Raw genomic sequence first — 20,624 nt, 5'->3', positions numbered from 1 at the left:
GCAAAATGTACGATACAGTTATATGAAACCATGCTTCAAATTAAATATGAGGTTAATTCCTATGTTCTCATTGTCTAATCAATAGGAGACTTATATAATGAAGATCGTCTTCTTGAATGGCTTCTGCTTCAGAAGGACCCAGGAGCTGATATAATTGAAGATATGGAAGGAGAGAATCTTCGTTATGTAATATCAAGAACAGAAGCTATTGCTATCTACTTTTGTAAGTGTTTCATCTAAGTATATTTATTACAAGGTAACGCAATATAGGAAACAAATATGGAAATCCTTCTGGAAATGAAATATTCCATATACTTCTGGATAAATTGCATGAATGGAAGTCTTTGTTTCGTTCATAATACTTCATAACATTGCTAAAGGCATAGTTTTTTTTAAGTTTTCTAATTCATATTGTTTTTTATCTTTCATTTTGCATAGATAAATTATGCTTTCTAGTGCCTTTTAGATTATAAATATCAATAATGGCTTTTTGACTTTTCTTAGAGCATAAGTTTTAATATATCTAAAATAATGCTTCAATATTTTTTTTCTGCGAAGTTGATAAAGAAGATAAGAAAACAAATACGCAAAAGAATATTATAAGCTAAAAAACTACGTTAAACCCACACACACATACACATATGCATATACAAGTACATATATACAGTCTCAAATATTTATGAAACAACAAGATATTGAAAATCTATATGCACAGGAATGCACTCATGTTATGAGTACAAACTCCCATATGGAAAAATCAAATATATTCTCATGTGCAAGTAGGTTTTTCATATTTTGTTTCCTTTCGAAAATATATGAGGTCGAAACGTTAAAAGAAGTACCTAATACATGTAATATATTGCACTAAGTAATCAATAAATACAAATATATGTTCAATTAATATAAATGCTTGTAAATTTTTAACAATCTATGGATGAAACCACTAGAAAATTACATTTAAATATAAAATATTTTCCTGAAATTAGATACATTGACTTCAAAGTGACCGACAGCTAAACTGTTTTTGCGTTTATTTATTTATTTATTTATTAATATAGTCATGATATAGCTACTAATCCATTTTACATTGAGAACAATGAAAGAGAGGAAGAAAGTTATGAGGAAGACGACTATATTAAAAGATACAAACGACATTCGCCTTTGAGAGAGTGAGGGAAAAAACTATTTTCTGAAATTAATCAAGACACCTCCTCAGAGTTCAAACTCTAAACTCTCGATTGCAGAACGAGAACACCAAGCGTTTATCGACAACATTGTCTTACTTTAATACAAGAAACATTATACGCGGTAGGGTAGAGAGCTTTCGGTTAAGACAGCTCTAAAATGAATTTACACTAAATTGAAATATTAGAATTAAATTATTATTGTTTGCCTAGATACAATTTAGAATAACGGATATTCTAATTATAATATTTCATAATTTGACTTGGGTGTTTCTATAATTCTTACAAAGTATGAAATTATTAAAAGAATATACGTTCTATTTTTGTATGTGCTGCAATATTAGTATATAGCTTAACATGGACACTAGATTAGAATGAGGTAAAGGCAACTTGTGCTTACTGCTTAATGCTTGATATTAACTAATTCTATTACTTAGTATTATTAAAAGTAATAATTAAATATAGAAGACGATAGACGTCATGAGAGGTGTATTTACCCTGTTCTTCAGGGAACAAGACTCTGTGTGATGTTTGTGCTACTCCAAAGCGCAAGAAGAAATTGACAATAACTATTCCAGAGCCAGCAGGACAGGAAGGGGCAGCCCCACCTCCACCTCCACCTCCTCCATCACCAAAGGGTATTGTTCAAAAGAAAATATTCAAAATGAAAAGATTTCTTTGTATTCCCTCCCCAAAATATGTGTTTCCTCGCATGATGTACTTTTGTTTCACATTGGTTTCTTGAGATGTTAAAGAGATTTCTTACATAAAACCAGTATTATTATCCTCATAAACAGTACTTTTCCAGTCGCCTCTTGAAGATGTAAGCATGTTCCGAAACATGTGTTTAAACCTTTTGTTTTGAGCTTTTCTTATTTCCAAAATGAATTGAAAAAGTACTTTGGAAAATGTTGAATTATTCTAAAATGGCTAATAATAATCAACTTGTGTTCAGTGTTAAAGGGTAACGGTGTTGATTTTCCTTGGTTTCCATTGAGTTTTTATTGATCCATTTCTCTCCCTAAATTAATTTTTCAATAGATTCAATTTCCTCTGCGTTTCTTACACGATTTGAGTGGATTACTTATCAATTGCTAACACTATCAGTTTTCATACATGCTGAAAGGCTCAGTGATCCATTTATTTGCAGTGAAACTGACTAACACCATCAATTTCCCGTGTTTTTGATTCAGTCTTAAAGACTTTATGATCCACGTATTTCCAGTATTTATTGATAACAATTCGGATTTTGTAGTTTCTATTCAATCTTGAACAGCTTAATGATACATTTATTTTTAGTGTAAATTGTTGAAAAGACAAGTTTCCATTAGGCTTTCATATATTCAGTTTAAGTTGTTATTACAATATAAAATAGTAACAGTATTCTCTTCTTTATCTACAATTCAATTGAATTGGAAAGGATGGACGATTTCCTATAATCTTTATTAAATTATTTCGAATTTCTGTTGGTTCTATTTCCTAGACTTTTTAACTAGTGTCAGCTGCTAATAATATATGTTTCTATTTGTTGTTGTAAAACAAATATAAAAATAATTTTTAGGTCCTAGGGACTTAAATCCTGTTGATTTATGTTTAACATGTTTATAAGTTGCATTTTCTGTCCTTGTTTTTCTGATTGTAAGTGACAATATATATGTGAATTATACAACACGTGAAATCTCTATGGTACAAAACAGGTAAGTGTTGCAGTCAAGAAGCGTGTCAAACATTATTACAAATTGTGACATTCTGTTCTTTGATGATACGTATAATTATAGATATACATGTAGTCTAATTAACTTCAAACATGAAAGAGTGTAACTGTATTTAACATTATGAAAAATAAACTAAGTTTGTAATGCTTTAAAAGAGCTTACGCAACTTGCAAATAACCTCCAAAAAAGAATCTCTACAATTCATTACATTTCATGTCTAATTGTGTAACGGATCGAGAAGTTCTCTATATTAAATTAAAGAAGTCATTAACACACACTGGTACTGGAATAGCATTAATTCAAGTTAAAGGATGGAATAATAATTGTTCCTATGCGTACGCTAAATTTTAAATTGTGCTACAAAATGTTAAAGTATTAATTAGAGCAATACGTTATGATGAAAATTTTATACTGAACATTTAATTTTTTTTTTACTTATATTAAATGTCTTCCGCGTTGAAAGGCATTTGTGTGCTCTACTTCTTCACAATTTATCAGAAATATGTTTTAATTATTATCACTCTGAGTGTAGAATATTAACTGACCAGACAAGTATTGTTAAATGCTCTAAAAATGTTTAATTCTGTCCAGAAAAGTATGCTCGAATACTCTGGGCGGAATGCTTGTGCTCAGTAGTAAGCACCTATTATCCTGTTTAGATAATGCAAAACATGACAATATTCTACATAAAAAAATTCTCTCCATATTAAAAATAAACTTTTTTTATTTTATTTAAATTTCTGAGCAATATTGCTAATAACTATTCGTGATGAATTTTTTTCTAAGCTGGAAAAATTGAATTTTCAGATTGAAAAAACTAAGTTATTCTTTTTTTGCAAAGCAAATACTTTTCATGCATATCCTTGTAATATCATAGATTGCATTATAGTAGCGAATATTTAGAAATATTAGAATTGCTTTTCCTTGAATACTGTAGCGTACATTAATTTTAAAAGAATTTCATACCTGTAATCTTGATAAACAAATAACAAATATGATTCTTTTTATTGATAACCAATTTAATTTTGCCATGTGTTTTTAATAGGCGTAAGAGAAACTATGTTATCAAATACAATTTTCTATATTTCTACTATTAAAAAAATATATATATATTCAATATACACATTCAATACATTATAAAAAGAAGTTTTCTAACGGTGATTTTAAGAACCAGAAACAAATCCTGCATGTCAAGTTATTTTTTCTGTGATATTTTTGCATAGTTGTATACCTTCCAAAAAGTATTTTTGTGCATGGTAGCTATTTTTCTGTCATCACATATTTCATTCAATTGCATGAAAATTTCTCTCCGCGTGGAGTATTTGTGTATTTTTTGTCCACATGTTTGCATTTTTATATTATTATTATTCCAAACAGGAGCGCATATGTATTTTGTACAAAAATAAAAGAAATAAACAAGAATAAATGTGCAATATAATGCTTACGTCTATGGACTATTGTTTTGTTTTTGTTAAAAATCATTATTAAAAGTTCAATATTTTTGTAATATTTTATTTTCTTATATCAAACATTTTTCATTGTTTCTTGTTGTAAAAAAGTTACGGAAAATTTGACTAGCTCTAGAGTTAGTGGTCCTAAGTTTGATTCCCTGTAAAAGCATAGATTTTTCATTGTTAAGTAGTATCATCAGGCAATTATAGGGTACCTGATATAAAAGGTGTAGAAATCCAGAAATATTGACGTTTGAGTCCAATACATTAACGACAATCGTGCGCCATCTGGATTGCTAAAACCCTTTGAAAAGTTACTATATATGCCAAGAAATTTACTATATACGTAAAAAAAGAGGTTTGTTCTTTTAACAATGAGAGTTATATTGTCTTTATAATATAGGAATGTGTTCGATTAACATGCTATAATGAAATAAATTGTCCATTTGTCACATTCTTGTATAATTAAAAATTACGTAAAATAGATTTTAACAGGTCAGAAAGTTGGCTTCTAACATTCCATATCTATTCGTGTATTGATCTTTTTAATAATGTATTTTCACTAGCCAACATATGGATGGACTTGTACACGAAGTATTATGTTAACGTTGAACAAAATGATCCTTCAGGTGGCTCAGTGGTAGAGCGTTCACCTCCGGTGCTTGGGGTCCCTGGTTCGATCCCAGCGCCGTGTGGACTTTGTGGTGGACAAACACCATACTCGTGGGTTTTCTCGGGGTTCTCCCGTTTCCTCCCAGTTTCTTCATTCCACTTTTTCACTCGTCTCTCATCATCACCGTCTCCTTTAGCCTAACCGGCATAACCGTAGGACGTAAAACTTAAAGATTTCATTTTCTTAAAAATGATCCTTCAATAGCGATTATCTGTTAATTGAACAAACCAAACCAAACCAACTCGCGTAACAGCCCAGTTTGTGGGCCTAAGCCTGCTCCAGCGCCATCTGCTAGCGACCGACTGAACTACGTCCAGTCTAGCGTTAAGCACATGGTCAGAGCGCTGCGACGCCCTGTCTCTAACATGAGCTTTCTAGACCTAGTTGCCGTCACGTCTTGTTTTTTCGTGACTCCCCAGTTTGTCTCACCACGCTGGGTGGAAGCCAAAAATTGGGACGCCGACCGGAAATCGAACCCGGAACCATGTGGACGTGAGTCCAACGCTCTAACCACTAGGCTACGGTGTCTCCTATCTAGTAATTAAAGTTAAGTTTAATCAAATTTGACCTTTGGTATTATTCGATCCTCAACTCACACAAAGAGAAAGAACCATAGTTGATAACATATACCCTTATTGAGTATCAAATGGGTACGCGTCATGCTGTACTACAAGGGGAAGCGTGTCGTACTTTCTTTTGCGACATATAACAACATCCTTCATCCAATCCCTCGTTGTAATGAAAAGATATAAAATTCATGCATACGTAAAACTTGCAGAAATACAAAACTTGCTCGTACATTGGTGTGAATGATTATTGTGAATAATTTAGAAGAAAACGAAGAAAAAACTTATAATGAAAAGAAATCATGTGCATATAAGTCTTTCTGTCAGAAATACAAAACATGATCTCACGCTGACATGAGTTCATAAGTTCAGAATAATTCAGAAGAAAGAAAGAAAAGACTTAAAATCAAAAGATACAAAACAATATATGTATACGTATATCTTTTAGGAAGAAATATAAATATGCACGCCCACTGAGTAGTTCATTAGAAAAATAATAGTAAATTTTGGGCTACTTAAACGTTAACAAGTTATGTTCGTAAATTTATTTAAGTTTACAATTTACTAGTGATTTTCATTACGTGGAAGCATAATTCAAGAGTCAAAACATTAACGTGTCCTATGCTAAACATTTCAAAATGATGCAAGAACGACTGAAAGTCAACTACAAATGTACGAGTGTTAAGCGTAAGAATATCACGAGAATAAAGTTAAAAAAAATAGTTTACGTAACGCTAAAGAACTGAATACAGAACAGCACGAAGAAAATAGTTTTTATTTATTTAAAAAAAAAGAAAAAAATTAAAGAAAATTTTATGGAATTCTTACAAGATAGGACCAGTACACGAATAAATATGGTATTTTTCCACGTAATTTATTTATTATTTCTTATTCAGCAAATAGAACAGTATAAAGATAATATCTATATACCACGCAAACAAACAAAAAAATGGACTTAAATAATATAGGCTGTATAGATCAGCTGACGAGCAATGAGTCAGTTTTACTTTCCTTGATTGTTACTATTTTTAAAAAGTTCTTATATGTAATATAACTTTTCAGACAGCACTCCAGACGAATGTGAACAATGTGCTGCTATTCTCGAGGAACTAGAAAACATTGATGATGATTGTGAAAGGCATGGCATTGCATTTGTAAAAACTCAGGTATGTGATGTTTACCAGTTTTATATATATGGTGGTACAGGGTGTCCACCCCCTACTTCATGTACAGGGTGTCCAATATACAATGCAACTCGGAGATTGGGATGGTAAAACTTTTGAACCTGAAGCGGTACACAAATAATTGTTACACCAAAATGAAGCTTTGTTCATCCATATATTTTTAAATTAGGAAGCAACGATTGAAGTACACTAGGAACCATACAGTGTTACCAGATGTAACCCAAGGTGTAAATGAAATTTTTTGTAAAATATGTAAATTGACTCATAACTCATACGTATGGATGTTCTATCCTTAATTTTCAGTTTGTTTAGTTGGAGTAGCTTGGAGACTATGGAGCAGGAAAAAGAATTTTTCATTTCCACCGATAATTAATCGGATGAAGCCTCTGTAAGGGAGAACTAGGAAAATTGTAATTTTCATAAATTAACACTCTGAATTGGCAATCCTGCTGATGTTTCAGTGCACCAAAAGTGTGTTAAGGATCTGTCTACATTATGCAATTCCTGAAAACAACAAAAAAGAAACTTGAAATTATCATGATAAAAGTTTTACTTACATGCACCCGGCAACACTGCTATTCATTTCTATGGGGCTCCTTAAAGCAAGAGGTATACAAGAACAGTTCTCGAACTATTCAAGACCTGGAAACGAACATTCGCAGTGCCATTGAGAACATTAACACTTCTACTCTTCGTAACATCGCTGCCAACCTGGTGAAACATGTGAACCAGTGTTTGGATCAAAGAGAGAACAATTCCAGCATCTGCTGTAGAGCTGGTAACTCATTTCTGATAGTAGCAGTGTTGCCAAGTGCATGTAAATGAAAGTTTTATTATGATAATTTAAAAGTTTCTTTTTCGTTGTTTTCGGGAATTGCATCAAGTAGACAGATCCTTAACACACCTTTTGATGCACTGAAACATCAGCAGGGTTGCGAATTCAGAGTGTTAATTTATAAAAATTACGATTTCCCTAGTTCTCCCTTACAGAGGCCTCATCCGATTAGTTATCGGTAGAAATGAAAAATTCTTTTCTCTGCGCCATAGTTTTCAAGCTACTCCAAATAAACAAACTGAAAATTAACGATAAAACATCCATATGTATGAGTTATGAGTCAATTTACATGTTTTGCAAAGAAATTGATTTACACCTTGGGTTACATCTAGCAACACTGTGTAGTTCCTAGTGTACTTCAATCGTTGCTTCCTAGTTTAAAAATATATGCATGGACAAAGCTTCATTTTGGTATAACAATTATTTGTATATCGCTTCAGGTTCAAAAGTTCTACTATCCCAAACTCCGTGTTGCATTGTATATTGGACATCCTGTATTATTTATTATCTTACGTATTTGTATACTAATATTTTGAAGATCATAATATAATCGTAAAAGGTATATTGTTGTGACATATAGTGAAAGAAATACTCGTTAAAAAATAACTATAATTTATATCTCAAAAAGCTAATTGCACAATGTTGCAGTGCCGTGCCGTGGAAAATCAGCGCCTGGGTAAGAATATACTACGGCGCCCCCTTACATATGAGTGAGGTCAATAGATCAGCCGCGAAGCGCCACTATGGTTGGCGCGAAGCGTAAGAAAATTTTCAAAAATAAACCTTGCTTTTCCTTGATTTTGAGTACTTTTTATTACTTTTTTCCTTCCATTTTATTTATGTGCACATACATTTTCCTAACATGGGTAGCATTATAGGACTACTTCCTAAAGCAGGAAGAGGATTTAACTACATACTAGTTTGTAATGTAATTTTTCCTCTCCTTTCTTTTCTTTTCTCTTCCCCCCTCGAACTTTGCACCCCCTTACTTCGGCGCCCGGGGTGTTGTCCCGTTGATCCCCCCCCCAACGGCATGGCGTTGCAATGTTGACAATTATTATCACTTCTACATTCAGTAAAATATTTTTATGTTCCTCGGGCAATATTTTCCGTATTTATTTTATTGACATAGTTTTCTTTGAATTAGCAAGAAAGCTTGAGGACAGTACGATCCTGAAAATTTAAAATTAAGACTATTGCTTTGTTTTAATATATAATTTAACAAATGAAACAAACTACTTCTAAATCAAGCTTTGTAAGTAAAGATAACAAACGTTTTAATTACTATAGTTTAAAAATATTTTTGTTATTTTTTATTTTGCATATCTTCTGGACATTAAAAATCTACATGTAAGTACAAAAATCCTGAAGAAACGTACAGTTAAAATGCAATCTTGTCAAAGAATAAAAGAAGTAAACATCGGTCATGATAATATGAAAATAAAATTTCATTGTAATTTTTGAGGCTACTTGATTTTTCTGTTACAGATAAATAGATGTTGGATGCCATTAATATAAATAAAACTGTACTTCAGTATTCTTTTTTATTTATAGTACATTTTAGATTTTTTTCACCATTTTCATCTTTCTTAGATAACCTTCTAGGATTGTTTAATTTTATGTTGTAGTACTAAGCATATGTAGAGAGTACTTGCTATTAAATAATCATGTAGATTTATCCATTTTTTTTCTTAGAAAACATTAACATGATATTAGTTAAATAGTTTTGGGCTTATGATAAGTGTCAGTAAAACTTTGTTCTAAGTAAGAAAATATATCAGAAAATTTATTGCAAAACAAAACTAAATTTATAAACTTTTCGGAACTTCTTCTGAAACTATACACTTACAACTTTTTGTTTGTTTGTTTGTTTGTTCATGATACAAGAAACTTGAGAATAAAATGCAGTACTAAGCCCTCCCTTATAAATTCTATTCCAAGTCCCTTTGTATGAGTTTGAGCCCTGAACTTTCCCCTGCTTCCCTGTATGATTTTGTGTATGTGTGTGTCTATCTGAAAAAAACTTTTTCTTTGCTATTGGAGAACACTAGAAACTTAATCATGTATGAGCACTTTTTCTCCCAAGTACTTGTATACAGCATTCTTATAATATTCAATAAAACACGTAACTGGAAATAAAAGAAAAAGAAGAAAGAAATAGGAAAAAGAACATATTTCCGCTCCAATTATTATTATATAAGTATATAATGCTAATATTATTGATGTTAGCGTTTTGGTACAATTTTCCTTAGAAAAAATACCTACTTTATCCAAAACTTTTAGTATCGTAATTCTCACCGAACTAAGAAAAAAAAATCTCTCTTATAGTATAAATATATTTGGTTAGGATTCCTTAGCTTATGAGAACAAGTGTTGAAGAAAGTTTCCAATATGTAAAAATCGATGCCATTATGAAGACAAAATTAAGCACCAATTTACATTCTACATAGTGTTCCGATTCTAAAGTCAAAGTCAATTAACTTCCTGGCAGTGTCCAAACATCTATAGGCAGGTAATGGCGCATATTTAACTGGCTTTTAATTCCAGAGGGTTTTTTTTCGATAGCTGCCCAATTATCTCACGACACTGAGTTAATATCTAGAAACATCCTGATCAGGAAATTATTCAAACGCTAAGTTTTTAATGTTTTATTTTTCTAAAATCAAATATAACTTAGTTGAATCAGAAATCTTTTTAAAAGAAACCTGGTCTCGTATCAAATAAAATGAATTGAGGGAAATGAATTGGAATAGTTTGAAAATACACAAACTTTAAAAAATGATCTACAAGTCTCATTTTATTTGTAAATTTATTTTAACCATTATCAGTTATACCTCTGAGACGATCATAAATGAAGCATCAGCTCTGTACAAATCACACGAAAGAAATAAAAATAGTTGAAAATAATTTAAACTCTTAAAGTCTCTTGTAAACATGTGCTACATATAAATGTGTGAAATAGGCAGTACTGAAACAATGTCACTAAACTGAAACTAATAAAACTGTTTGGTCAAGGTTACAATTTAATTTAGATCGTAATAAATATAAAACCCAATACTAATTAGCCCTTTGCTTTTCTAAGAGGGTATCCACATAAAAAGGTAAAAAGCAAAGGATACTAATGTTCGATATATCCTCACATGAATGTAACGGTTATTTTGTAACATATTTTTGGGTTGCTAATAACTTATTTCTTGTAATTGTATGATATTTGTGCATAGGTTGGTTGAAAACACTTCCATATTTATTTATTTATTTATTTATTTATTTTTTAACTCTTGGCTCCTCGAAGGCTTGTCAGGAAAATAAAGATACAAACATATTTGCACGCTAGGAGAAAATCTGTATTAAGTTTGCAGCATTACTAGTAACTTTAATGCATACGACCAGGGTTGGGAGTTAGTACTGCTCTGAGTCTTGTGCGAGAAGCACGTGTTAGAAATATAGTAGTTGTAATACCGAATCTTAGCAAGTGTGAAGCGCGCAGCATGATCAGATTTCTGCAGGTACAAGGAAAATCGTCCTTCAGAGACCCACCGAGAAATTTTGCCTGTATACAGGAATGTGATAAATCGGGAAAATGTGGCGAAGGGTGCTGTGTCTTCGCAGAAAGTCTGTCTGATATTGGGTCACCAAGGAGTTGCTTGCACACTTTCAATGGGACGTTCTTGAACATCCGCCATACAACGCGACTACGAACTGTTTCGGCCAGTGTTCGAAGTGGAAATAAACCAGAGGCGGTATGTTTCATAACGATTTTGACTTAACATACCGGCTACCTAAATGTTGAAATGCAGTGAGGGTATGTTTCCTAAAAGATTGCATTTCTATTTAGATAATAATTGAAAACCATTGGAGAGCTTCTCTGCAGTAACGCGTGAAAAAAGTGGGGCATAGAGAGACTTTGATCCCCTCCAACTTTCTGAAAAATATCTCCTTATGTTGTATTATACACGAAAATGCTCAAAACCCGAATGAGAATATTAATAATTTTCTGCGGGAAAGCTCCCGGCCCCCCAGTCGACTATGGGGTATTCCAAACACCCGGAAGGTTCGCTCCCACAGCAGACAACTCCTAAACCCGCAAATGCTCAAAACACGGCATTTATATACATTAAGGCAAGAAAGCACACACATACAAACATACATAAGAAAGAAATAATTCAATATGACACATCAAAATATAAACTACTGTAGGTGAACTTCTTTGCAGACACGTCAATTTAAAAACAAAAGGTAAGAAAAATGTGGCGTTGTGAACTTAGAAATTATTTCTACATAAGAAATAAAATCTTTTACGTGAAAAGCTATTCGTCAATTACTGTGTATAAAAATGGATTTATTAAAGATATTTAGCATCTACTTTTTAGTGACGGTATGTTTTAATCACTGGAAAACCAGAGACGGTATGCCTTCATCACTGAAAGACCAGAGGTGGTATGGCATACCACCGCATACCGTCTCACTTCGACCACTGGTTTCGGCACCTAAAGAAACATATTGGTAGAAAATTATTTGACGGTAATGATTAGATCAGGAAAAAGTCACAACGTAGTTCCAGATGCAAGTGCCGGATGTTTACGATTTTGGGATACAAAATCTTGTTCCGCGTTTGAACAAATGTTTGGACAATGACGCCACTTACGTGAAGAAATAGTATCTGTACCAGTGTAACCAGTAAAGCTTTCTTTGTGTCCAATACATTTTCTTGTAAATCTTATTTTTCGTTTGTACCTTTATTTTCTTGGCAAACTTCGTATCACGTGTTTGTTGTGTATGATGGTGATTTGATAGAGATCTGATTGATAATGAGGAAGAAACAAATGATATCAAGGAATCTTTATCAAGCAGAGTGAAAGTGAAAGTGGGGAAGACTCGGGAGAGAAGGGACCCAGCGATTCACAATTCACGACATAGCGTAGGTCGGGGTAGGGTGACCTGGTTCTCAGCAAGAAATTCATTTTTCCACTAGTCTTCCAACGGAATTGAACTTTGAAACTTCAACAAATATAACGATAAACTCTTTCCGACAGTGTCTTTAAACGTTTACTTTTTTTTCTTTCCTGAATTCCAAACAGTATTCATGGAGCCTATAAGATCCCATCAAAGATTTACACTAAAGTAATCTGATTTAGAAAATCGAAAAAGGGATATTATGCCAATGAAGAAGGTATCTACCTTCTAAAAAAATAACCAACTTTTTATTTATTTAATCTTATTCCGATTTTAATTTTTATATTATGTTTTAATATTTAACACAAATTCTATTGACTCTTGAATTCATATTTGTTACTAAATGAATTTCTTGTAGAAGAGTTGGACTTACTTTCAAAACATACTATTGTTTAAGTACATACAGGACATAGTTTGTAACTGTGAGTCAAAGCGGGACACTTTTGTAAGAAAAAATAAAATAAAATAAAAAGACATTTTGCATTACGTTTGCGTTTTTGTCGAGACGCCGAGCAACATTCTGAAAAAAGGACAATTGCGTTAAAAGCGGGACGTCTGGTCACCCTAATTTACACAGAGGTAAGACGTTACGCACTCGTGACTTTTTATTTCTCTCTGGGTTGCTGCTGATGGCGGACGTCCTGGTTTATATCTCTTTCCTTTTAACCATAGGACATCATTTGGGGTCAGAAAATAAAGCATTCGTACAGGCAATTGTCAGAGGACGATGGGTGACAAAAGTTGCTTGAGCTGTAATATCACGAAGAAGAGGGATTTAGGATTTAGATTTCTGGGCTCTCGGCATTTAAGGCCATTTAGCCCGTCACGTTTTGAGGGATGACGTCCCTCGGCGAGCACACTATCCGGGGAAAGGGAAGGAAGAAAGGATTGGGGAAGGAAGGAAGCGGCCTGAGACCTATAAGTTAGGTACCACCCCGGCATTTGCCTGGTGTGAATGAGGAAAACCCAGGAAAACCTCATTCAGAGTGGCTGGCCTGGAAAAGCGTTTTACACTTTTTCGAACGAGCGCCCCCACCGGGAATCGAACCCGGACCGCTACTACGCTACCGGGGCCACTCACAAAAAAGAGGTGTAATTATTCCCCTAGAGGACAGAATCGAAAGACCAGTATTATTTGCAAAGTGTGCCAAAACCCTATCTGCAAGGACAGCATGACAATTATTTGCGAGTAATGCAATACGAAGTTTTTAAAGCACAAAACTGTTTTGTTTTAAGTATTTTATACAAAACTAGCATCAATCACCCGCTTCGCCGGGTTAAATTAAAATACAATGGTAATATGTTCTGTTAGTCAGTTACTTTTTATTACTACTAAAGCGCTCTCAGATATCGGTCATTTTCGATCATTTTTATATTTCTCCCTTCATCCTACCCCAAGTTGCGTGGCTGAATTTGGATTTAAACGGCATCGGAAGTGTCACTGTTCATCACAGCGACTCCTAAAACTATGGATTCGGCACTAATATTGGTCATTTTCGATGATTTTATATATCTCCCCGTCTCCCATATTGCGAGGCACGGCATCGAAAGATTCACTATTCATCTCATCGACCCGGTAAACTATGGAATCGACATTAATATTGGTCATTTTCGATCATTTCATATATCTCCACCCTTCCCTTCCCCCAAGTTTCGGGGCTGAATTTGTATTTAAACGGCATTAGAAGTATCGCAGTTCATCTCAGCGACCCAGAAAACTATGCACTAATTTCAGTCATTTTCGATGATTTTATATATTCTAATTCCCCATGTTGCGGGGTACGGCATCGGAATTGTCACTGTTCATCTCAACGACCCCGAAAACTATGGATTCGACACTGATATTGGTCATTTTCGATCATTTTTCTGTATCTCTTCCTCCTTCTCCCCTAGGTTGCGGAGCTGAATTTGGATTTAAACAGAATCTGAAGTATCACTCTTCATCTTAGCTATCCCGAAAACTATAGATTCGGCACTAATATTGGTCATTTTCGATCATTTTTAAATATTTCTCCCTTCCTTAAGTTGCACCGTCAAAATGATACGATAAAAACTATCCCAGGTCCGAACCTCATCTATGTTGAAAATTTGATCGAGATCGGTCGAGTGGTTCAAGGGATTAGGAGTCACAAACATAGTCACTTTCAATTTTATAATGTAGAATTATTGTTATAAATGTAAAATAATAATAATAATAATAATAATAATAATAATAATAATAATAATAATAATAATAATAATAATAATAATAATAATAAATAAAATGTTAAAAATTTTGTCATAAATGTGAAAATGTGAAGAAAATAATTTCAAATCAGAAACTATTGGAAATCAGAAATAAGTAGGGGTCTACTAAAGTCCACTTATGTTGTGTTCTTTCTTTAGCCCCTTTCTAAGGCTATAACAAACAGTAAAATTAATATCATTAATTAAAATTAAAATTATTATTCAAACCTTGTTACCAATATTTTGAGCTCCAAAATTTGTAGAAAAGTATTTCTTACTGGATTCCCACTGATCTAGAAAACCTATAGAAGTCAGGAAATTCAGCTTATTCTTAAAAAATAATGGAAAAGTCAGAAAATTCCATGAAAACCTGAAAAAACTCTAAAAGTTAGGGAATTTGAAATATGAATTTTTATATTCCCTTTCCCAAATTCCCTTTTTGATTACCAGGGTATTTGGTAGGAGATATTTCATAAAAAACTAGTTTGTTTTGCAAAACATCTGTACCTACACACACACACACACACACACACACACGCACTCACGCACGCGCACATGCACGCACACACACACACACACACATATATATATATATATATATATATATATATATATATATATATATATATATATATATATATATACACCCACATTGTACAAAATAATAGTTTAGGAACTCCTTGCTCGGGAAAAATATAGTTGCCTTTTACATTATATATAGACTTGGAATTTTGTAAACTGTGATCTGGAAGACCTGAAGATGTCAGGGAATTCATACTCGCTAAATAAGCAATACCATGTTTTTAGAAACAATGAGCAAGCAAACAATAGTTGTGTGCATGATAATGACAATATTTTCAAATTTAAATAAATTCTCTTGGAAACAGTATGAAATAAGCATATTTTTGTTCTTTAAAATTAATGAAATTTAACGAAAAAAGAAAACTACGGCAATTTTTTGCTCACACTTACATAAGTGCATGAACTATTGCTTACATTAATAAATTTTTTAAAAAAATGGAAAAACACTGATGCCTTTGGGCATCCTGCTTTCAGGACTTCAAGACTGCAGAGAGTTATGGTGTAAGAGACTACCCTTCCCTTGTGTACTTTGAAAATGAAGTTCCAAGTGTTTTTGAAGGTGAGTGCAGCATACTAATACTTTTAAGAAAATCAGTAAAATGCTTCAAAATCCCGTTATTTCTTTTAATTTTACTAATGTACAAGTCGAATTTTCTTTTTCTTTTTCTTTCTTTTTTAACTTTTTTTTTTTTTTTTTTTTTTGTAAACAATCGAATAGAATTAGAAAATGTGTTTATATACCTTAGATATTCTGTCTAAAAAAGAAACTTAACTTTAAGATATATCAATTTTTTTACAAATTAGAAAAGAATTAGTTGTAGCTTACAACGACATCCAACACTATTGATTCTGTAATAAATATATTATCCATTCTCTGTTATGGTGACTTTATGTTCTAGCCTTCAATCTGTAATGACAGAAAGGAAAGTATTAGCCAGTTAGCGTCAATGAGGAAAGTGCTAGTAAGTTACATTCGAAGAAGAGACATGAATGCGGAAATAATAGTCAATAGTTTTCCTGTCCTGTTTCAATCCTTAACAGTATTTTTTTCTTTATTCTTACCAATGCCTACAGTGTGTAAGGTGCGTCCAATTAGTTGTATTGAGTTTTACAGCCATTTTTATATAAAGGATCACTGCTATAATAGACATAGTCTTAAATATGGGATCTAAACTACATAACCTCCTTCCCAGAATCGAATATTCTTTTCCTAAGACAGTAATGAAAACATTTAATTACAAAGTACGTTGCTCTCGTTTAACGACGTACAACTGAACTGCCGGAATTTTAAAGCAAGTAACGAGCATTTTCAGCTTTCGTGAAGATGTATACAAGTTCAGGGGTTGTAAAATTAGCAAATAGTATTCTTCCTTAAGAAGGTACTGTGTTTCAAATGAACTAATTCAAATAATATGATTTCATGTAAACTCATTGAAAATTCTTCATTTTAAGCATTCCTGGTGCGTTCATAAGAATATTTAAGCTCATATTTTACGACGCTTTAGTTTTAGAGTGAGACACTAAAAATATTGCAAAAATCTGCAACTAACTGTTCGGTGTGTAAATAACCGGACAAACTTTTTGTATGTTGAATCAGACAAAGTGTTAGGAGTTGGTATATCAATTGTAAAAACAAATGAAGAGTGTAGCTAAGTTGTTGTTTATGTACGTAGGTTTTAGTTTTATGATTATGCCAAGTGTGGCTGAAGTTACTAGAATAGTTTTGGGATACAGGAAAGTTCCTGAAATGAAAATGAAATGAAATCTTCAGTTTTACGTCCCACGGTTATGCCGGTTAGGCTAAAGGAGACGATGATGATGAGAAATGAATGAAATGGTGGAATGAAGAAAGTTGGAGGAAACGGGAGAACCCATAGAAAACCCACGAGCACGGTGTTTGTCCACCGCAAAGTCCACACGGCGCGAGCTGGGATCGAACTAGGGACCCCATTCACTTCCGGTTCTTGGGGTCCCTGGTTCGATCCCAGCTCGCGCCGTGTGGACTTTGTGCTGGACAAACACCATGCTCGTGGGTTTTCTCGAGGTTCTCCCGTTTCCTCCCACTTTCCTGTTTAATTAAAAGTGTAGAATGGTAGATGAGTGTCTTGATATAGTGGTATAAGCCAAATAAAGGTTAATGATGAAAAGATAGTTATATCGACTTTCTCATTGGTTAATTGTAGTTGATTGTAGAGTTAGTTGTAGTAATGCGTTGCTTTTTTTAGATACAAAAAGTAAACATACCTAACACTAACTGACTAATAATTAAAAGAAAAATGTTACTAAATCAAAAAATAATTTTAAGAAAGGCTAATTGTAAGCTTACTACTTATCAGAATCGTGCTTTAATAATTAATTTTAAGTTTCTGGTATTCATAGTTAAAAGATTAATAACGCCGACATTTTTTTTTCAAATTCAGCTTTTATTAGTTTTTTCAATATAAACTTATTAAAGCTTTAAAATCTATATATTAAAATGCTAGGTTTATATGTTTGTCCCCAATACTTTCGACAATGAGATCTCGAAAACCACAAGTGCTAGAAACGTACTGTTTTCGCTGGTGGATTCAAAATTTTGTGTAGATTGTCCAGTTCTCATTCAAATTTTCAAAAACCGTGTCGTTATTTTTCTATTCAACATTTTATGGGCCGTTTTGAGCCCATAAGATTACTATTGTTGCAGGCCGAAACTACGGTGTTAGGCAACCAGTAGGAAAGTTGCGTATGGCAGTTTGACGGACATTGCAGGCGCTCTGCTTAAATCTGAATGGCAAAACCTGGCATTGCATACTGGCTTCTTCAATGGCTTCAAGAGACGCAATGATGCGTACTCGGACGGATATGGATTTATTATATATATATATATATATATATATTTCCACTTGATATCGTGTTACTTCTACAAATTTAATACAAACTCACTCCAACATTTATACATAGCAACACTTCCCTTGTGAGTCTCTTATCCTTTACTTATGTGAGTAAAGAGACATGCACAGTGGGAAGGAGATTCATGGTTATAACAGAACGATGTGCTGAGTAGACAGCGCAGGTTCAACTAGTTATGTTGCTAATATGATTAACATTTAGTAACTGGAAAAAAATATCTTCTAAAATGTTATTCTTCTTCTAGGGGACCTGGCGGAAGAAGAGGAAGTACTACAATGGCTAATCCAACAAAAGACTGAGGACAGAATTGAACTTATTACGCGTCATATGTTAGAAACTATGATAGAAGATACACATTATCTGGCTGTTTATTTCTGTACGTATTATAAGGTTTATAATGCTTTACATTCTTTATTCTTTACTTTTCCAATAAATTCTTCTGTACAGCTGCGTTTTCCACTAGACGTTCATATAACTTATCACAAAAGAGTAAAAAGCTTAATTGTATAAGTGAAATTATAAAGAACGCTTATGAACAGGGACATTTTAATGTAACGGTAAACCCAGCAATGGCCGGGGCCCTCACTTTCTTTTTGTTATTATTTAAAAGATAAAGCAAGTAAAATTTGGTGGTGCTTGACATGGACAGGTTAAAATATTACATAGCCCTTACCAGGAGAGGTACCAGCATCAATAACCGGCGCCTCCACCATGTAACGTTCTCCCTGTATAGGGATAGATAGAGCTTGGTAGAGTAAAATTATAGGTCCGGAATCTTTTCTCACTATCGGTTTATTATAAAAATCCACTATGAACAATATTTTCTCAGAAATATTACAATGGTGTACATTCTCTAATGTAAGATTGGAATGGCTGTCCCTTCGATCTGACGGTTTCGGGAAGAATTCCTCAGTAACGAACTACATGAAGAAGTGTATCACTCTCTGCTCCAAGCAGAAGGGGGGGGGGGGGTAGGATTCCGACAAGGCTACACTGCAAGCCAGGCTGGGTTGTGATAGGATTCTCGGTGCTCCACTGAAAGCAAAAAGAGAGGTGGTAAGTCTCCCACAAGGCTCCACTGCAAGCCAAGAGGAGAAGGAACCGTTAGCTTCACTGCAAGCTAAAGCTTTGGGTTAGGGTAGGTCTTCCTAGGCTCCACTGCAAGCCCAGAAAGGGAATTTGACCAACTGAGACTGTTGCCTGTCCATGGAATCCTCTCCGTTATGTAATACTCCAGGTGAGGTAGTGGCATTGGTGTTCCCTCGTCGTCATCTCATCCCTGGTGTCACTGTAGTCTCTGTTGTCTGCAACTTGTAGTACTCCAACGTAAGATACATTACTCCATCGTAAAGTGAGTACTTCATTGTAAGGTGCCTGTGGTTGTTGTTTATAAACAGGAGCACGTGTAGAATGTTTGTAAACACAAGCACGTGATACATTACAATATTATTTGATGAAAAGCATGTTATGAAATTACTATGAGGAATTACGTTAAAACGTTAAAACCTTAGTTAACGGAATTTAGAATTACGTTAAAACCTTAATTTAGTTTTTCCGATTATCGTTTTCAAATTTCCGTTAGAAGTAGCCTGAGTAAACAAAAAATGCTATTGATACTTCTTTCATTTTATTGCTAATTTATGAGTTATTCACTTTTATGAAATTAACATTAATATGATTTGGTACGTCGGACTTTTCTTTCAGTCCCTGCGGTGAACGTTCGTTTTCCAAAAGGAAGTCACAACAAAAACGAATTATTAAACAGCGTGACGCAGTTAAGGTTAAATCATCTAAGTTTAATGAGCATTGAACATGAAATATTCAAAATATTTATCTGTGATGACCTAATTCTTGATTTTGCCATATCAAGATACAGAAAAGTAACTCTATAATGTTAGTTTTGCTATGGAGAAGTATGTCGGTGAGGGCTGAATTTTTGTCATATTTTTATTTTGAGTGTTGTTTTCGTATCCATCTATAGAATTAGTTGGGTTTTCAAAATCAACTCAAAGTAAATGGGCACATTATTGTTATTGAACATTATGAAATATGATAAAGACTTCATTGTTTTTGCCGGCGCCCCAAAATCATGTTGATTTGGTGCTGCTTATGACAATGAAATTTACGTGCTTATCAGCTTAAAAAAAAGTGTCACTGTATTAAAATTACTTAATACGTAAACCAAAGACGGCTGTAGCCAGTTTGAAGATTTGATCGGGCATCGTTTTGGGTCAGGCTCTCCCAAAAGATTAAGGTAATCTGTCGTTCCGCCGCTGCTTTTCTCACATTTTTCAAAATTTCGCAAAATTTAAAGAATAATCTTATAATTTCCGTCCGTAATTTTTAGTACTTACTAATTACTATTT

General features: G+C 33.4%; 1 protein-coding gene across 4 annotated transcripts in view; it reads left to right on the top strand.

Annotated features, from left to right (window-relative positions):
- hlk (hulk) overlaps positions 1-20,624 on the top strand; it is a 266,967-nt gene that overhangs the window by 214,995 nt on the left and 31,348 nt on the right. For 2 of the 4 annotated variants that reach the window (XM_081729126.1, XM_081729125.1), the window contains 5 exons: positions 86-223; positions 1,694-1,822; positions 6,652-6,755; positions 15,844-15,928; positions 18,503-18,634. In XM_081729126.1, coding sequence (XP_081585252.1) covers positions 86-223; positions 1,694-1,822; positions 6,652-6,755; positions 15,844-15,928; positions 18,503-18,634 — 588 coding nt within the window. The remainder of the gene's footprint in view (positions 1-85; positions 224-1,693; positions 1,823-6,651; positions 6,756-15,843; positions 15,929-18,502; positions 18,635-20,624) is intronic. The other 2 variants (XM_081729128.1, XM_081729127.1) reach the window with 1 other exon arrangement.

The sequence above is a fragment of the Thermobia domestica genome, chromosome 10 (genome assembly GCF_964235325.1).
Source record: "Thermobia domestica chromosome 10, izTheDome1.hap1.1, whole genome shotgun sequence".
Lineage (NCBI taxonomy): Eukaryota > Metazoa > Arthropoda > Insecta > Zygentoma > Lepismatidae > Thermobia > Thermobia domestica.
The sequence above is the reverse complement of the archived record's forward strand: the minus strand, read 5'-3'. Positions and strand labels throughout refer to the sequence as shown.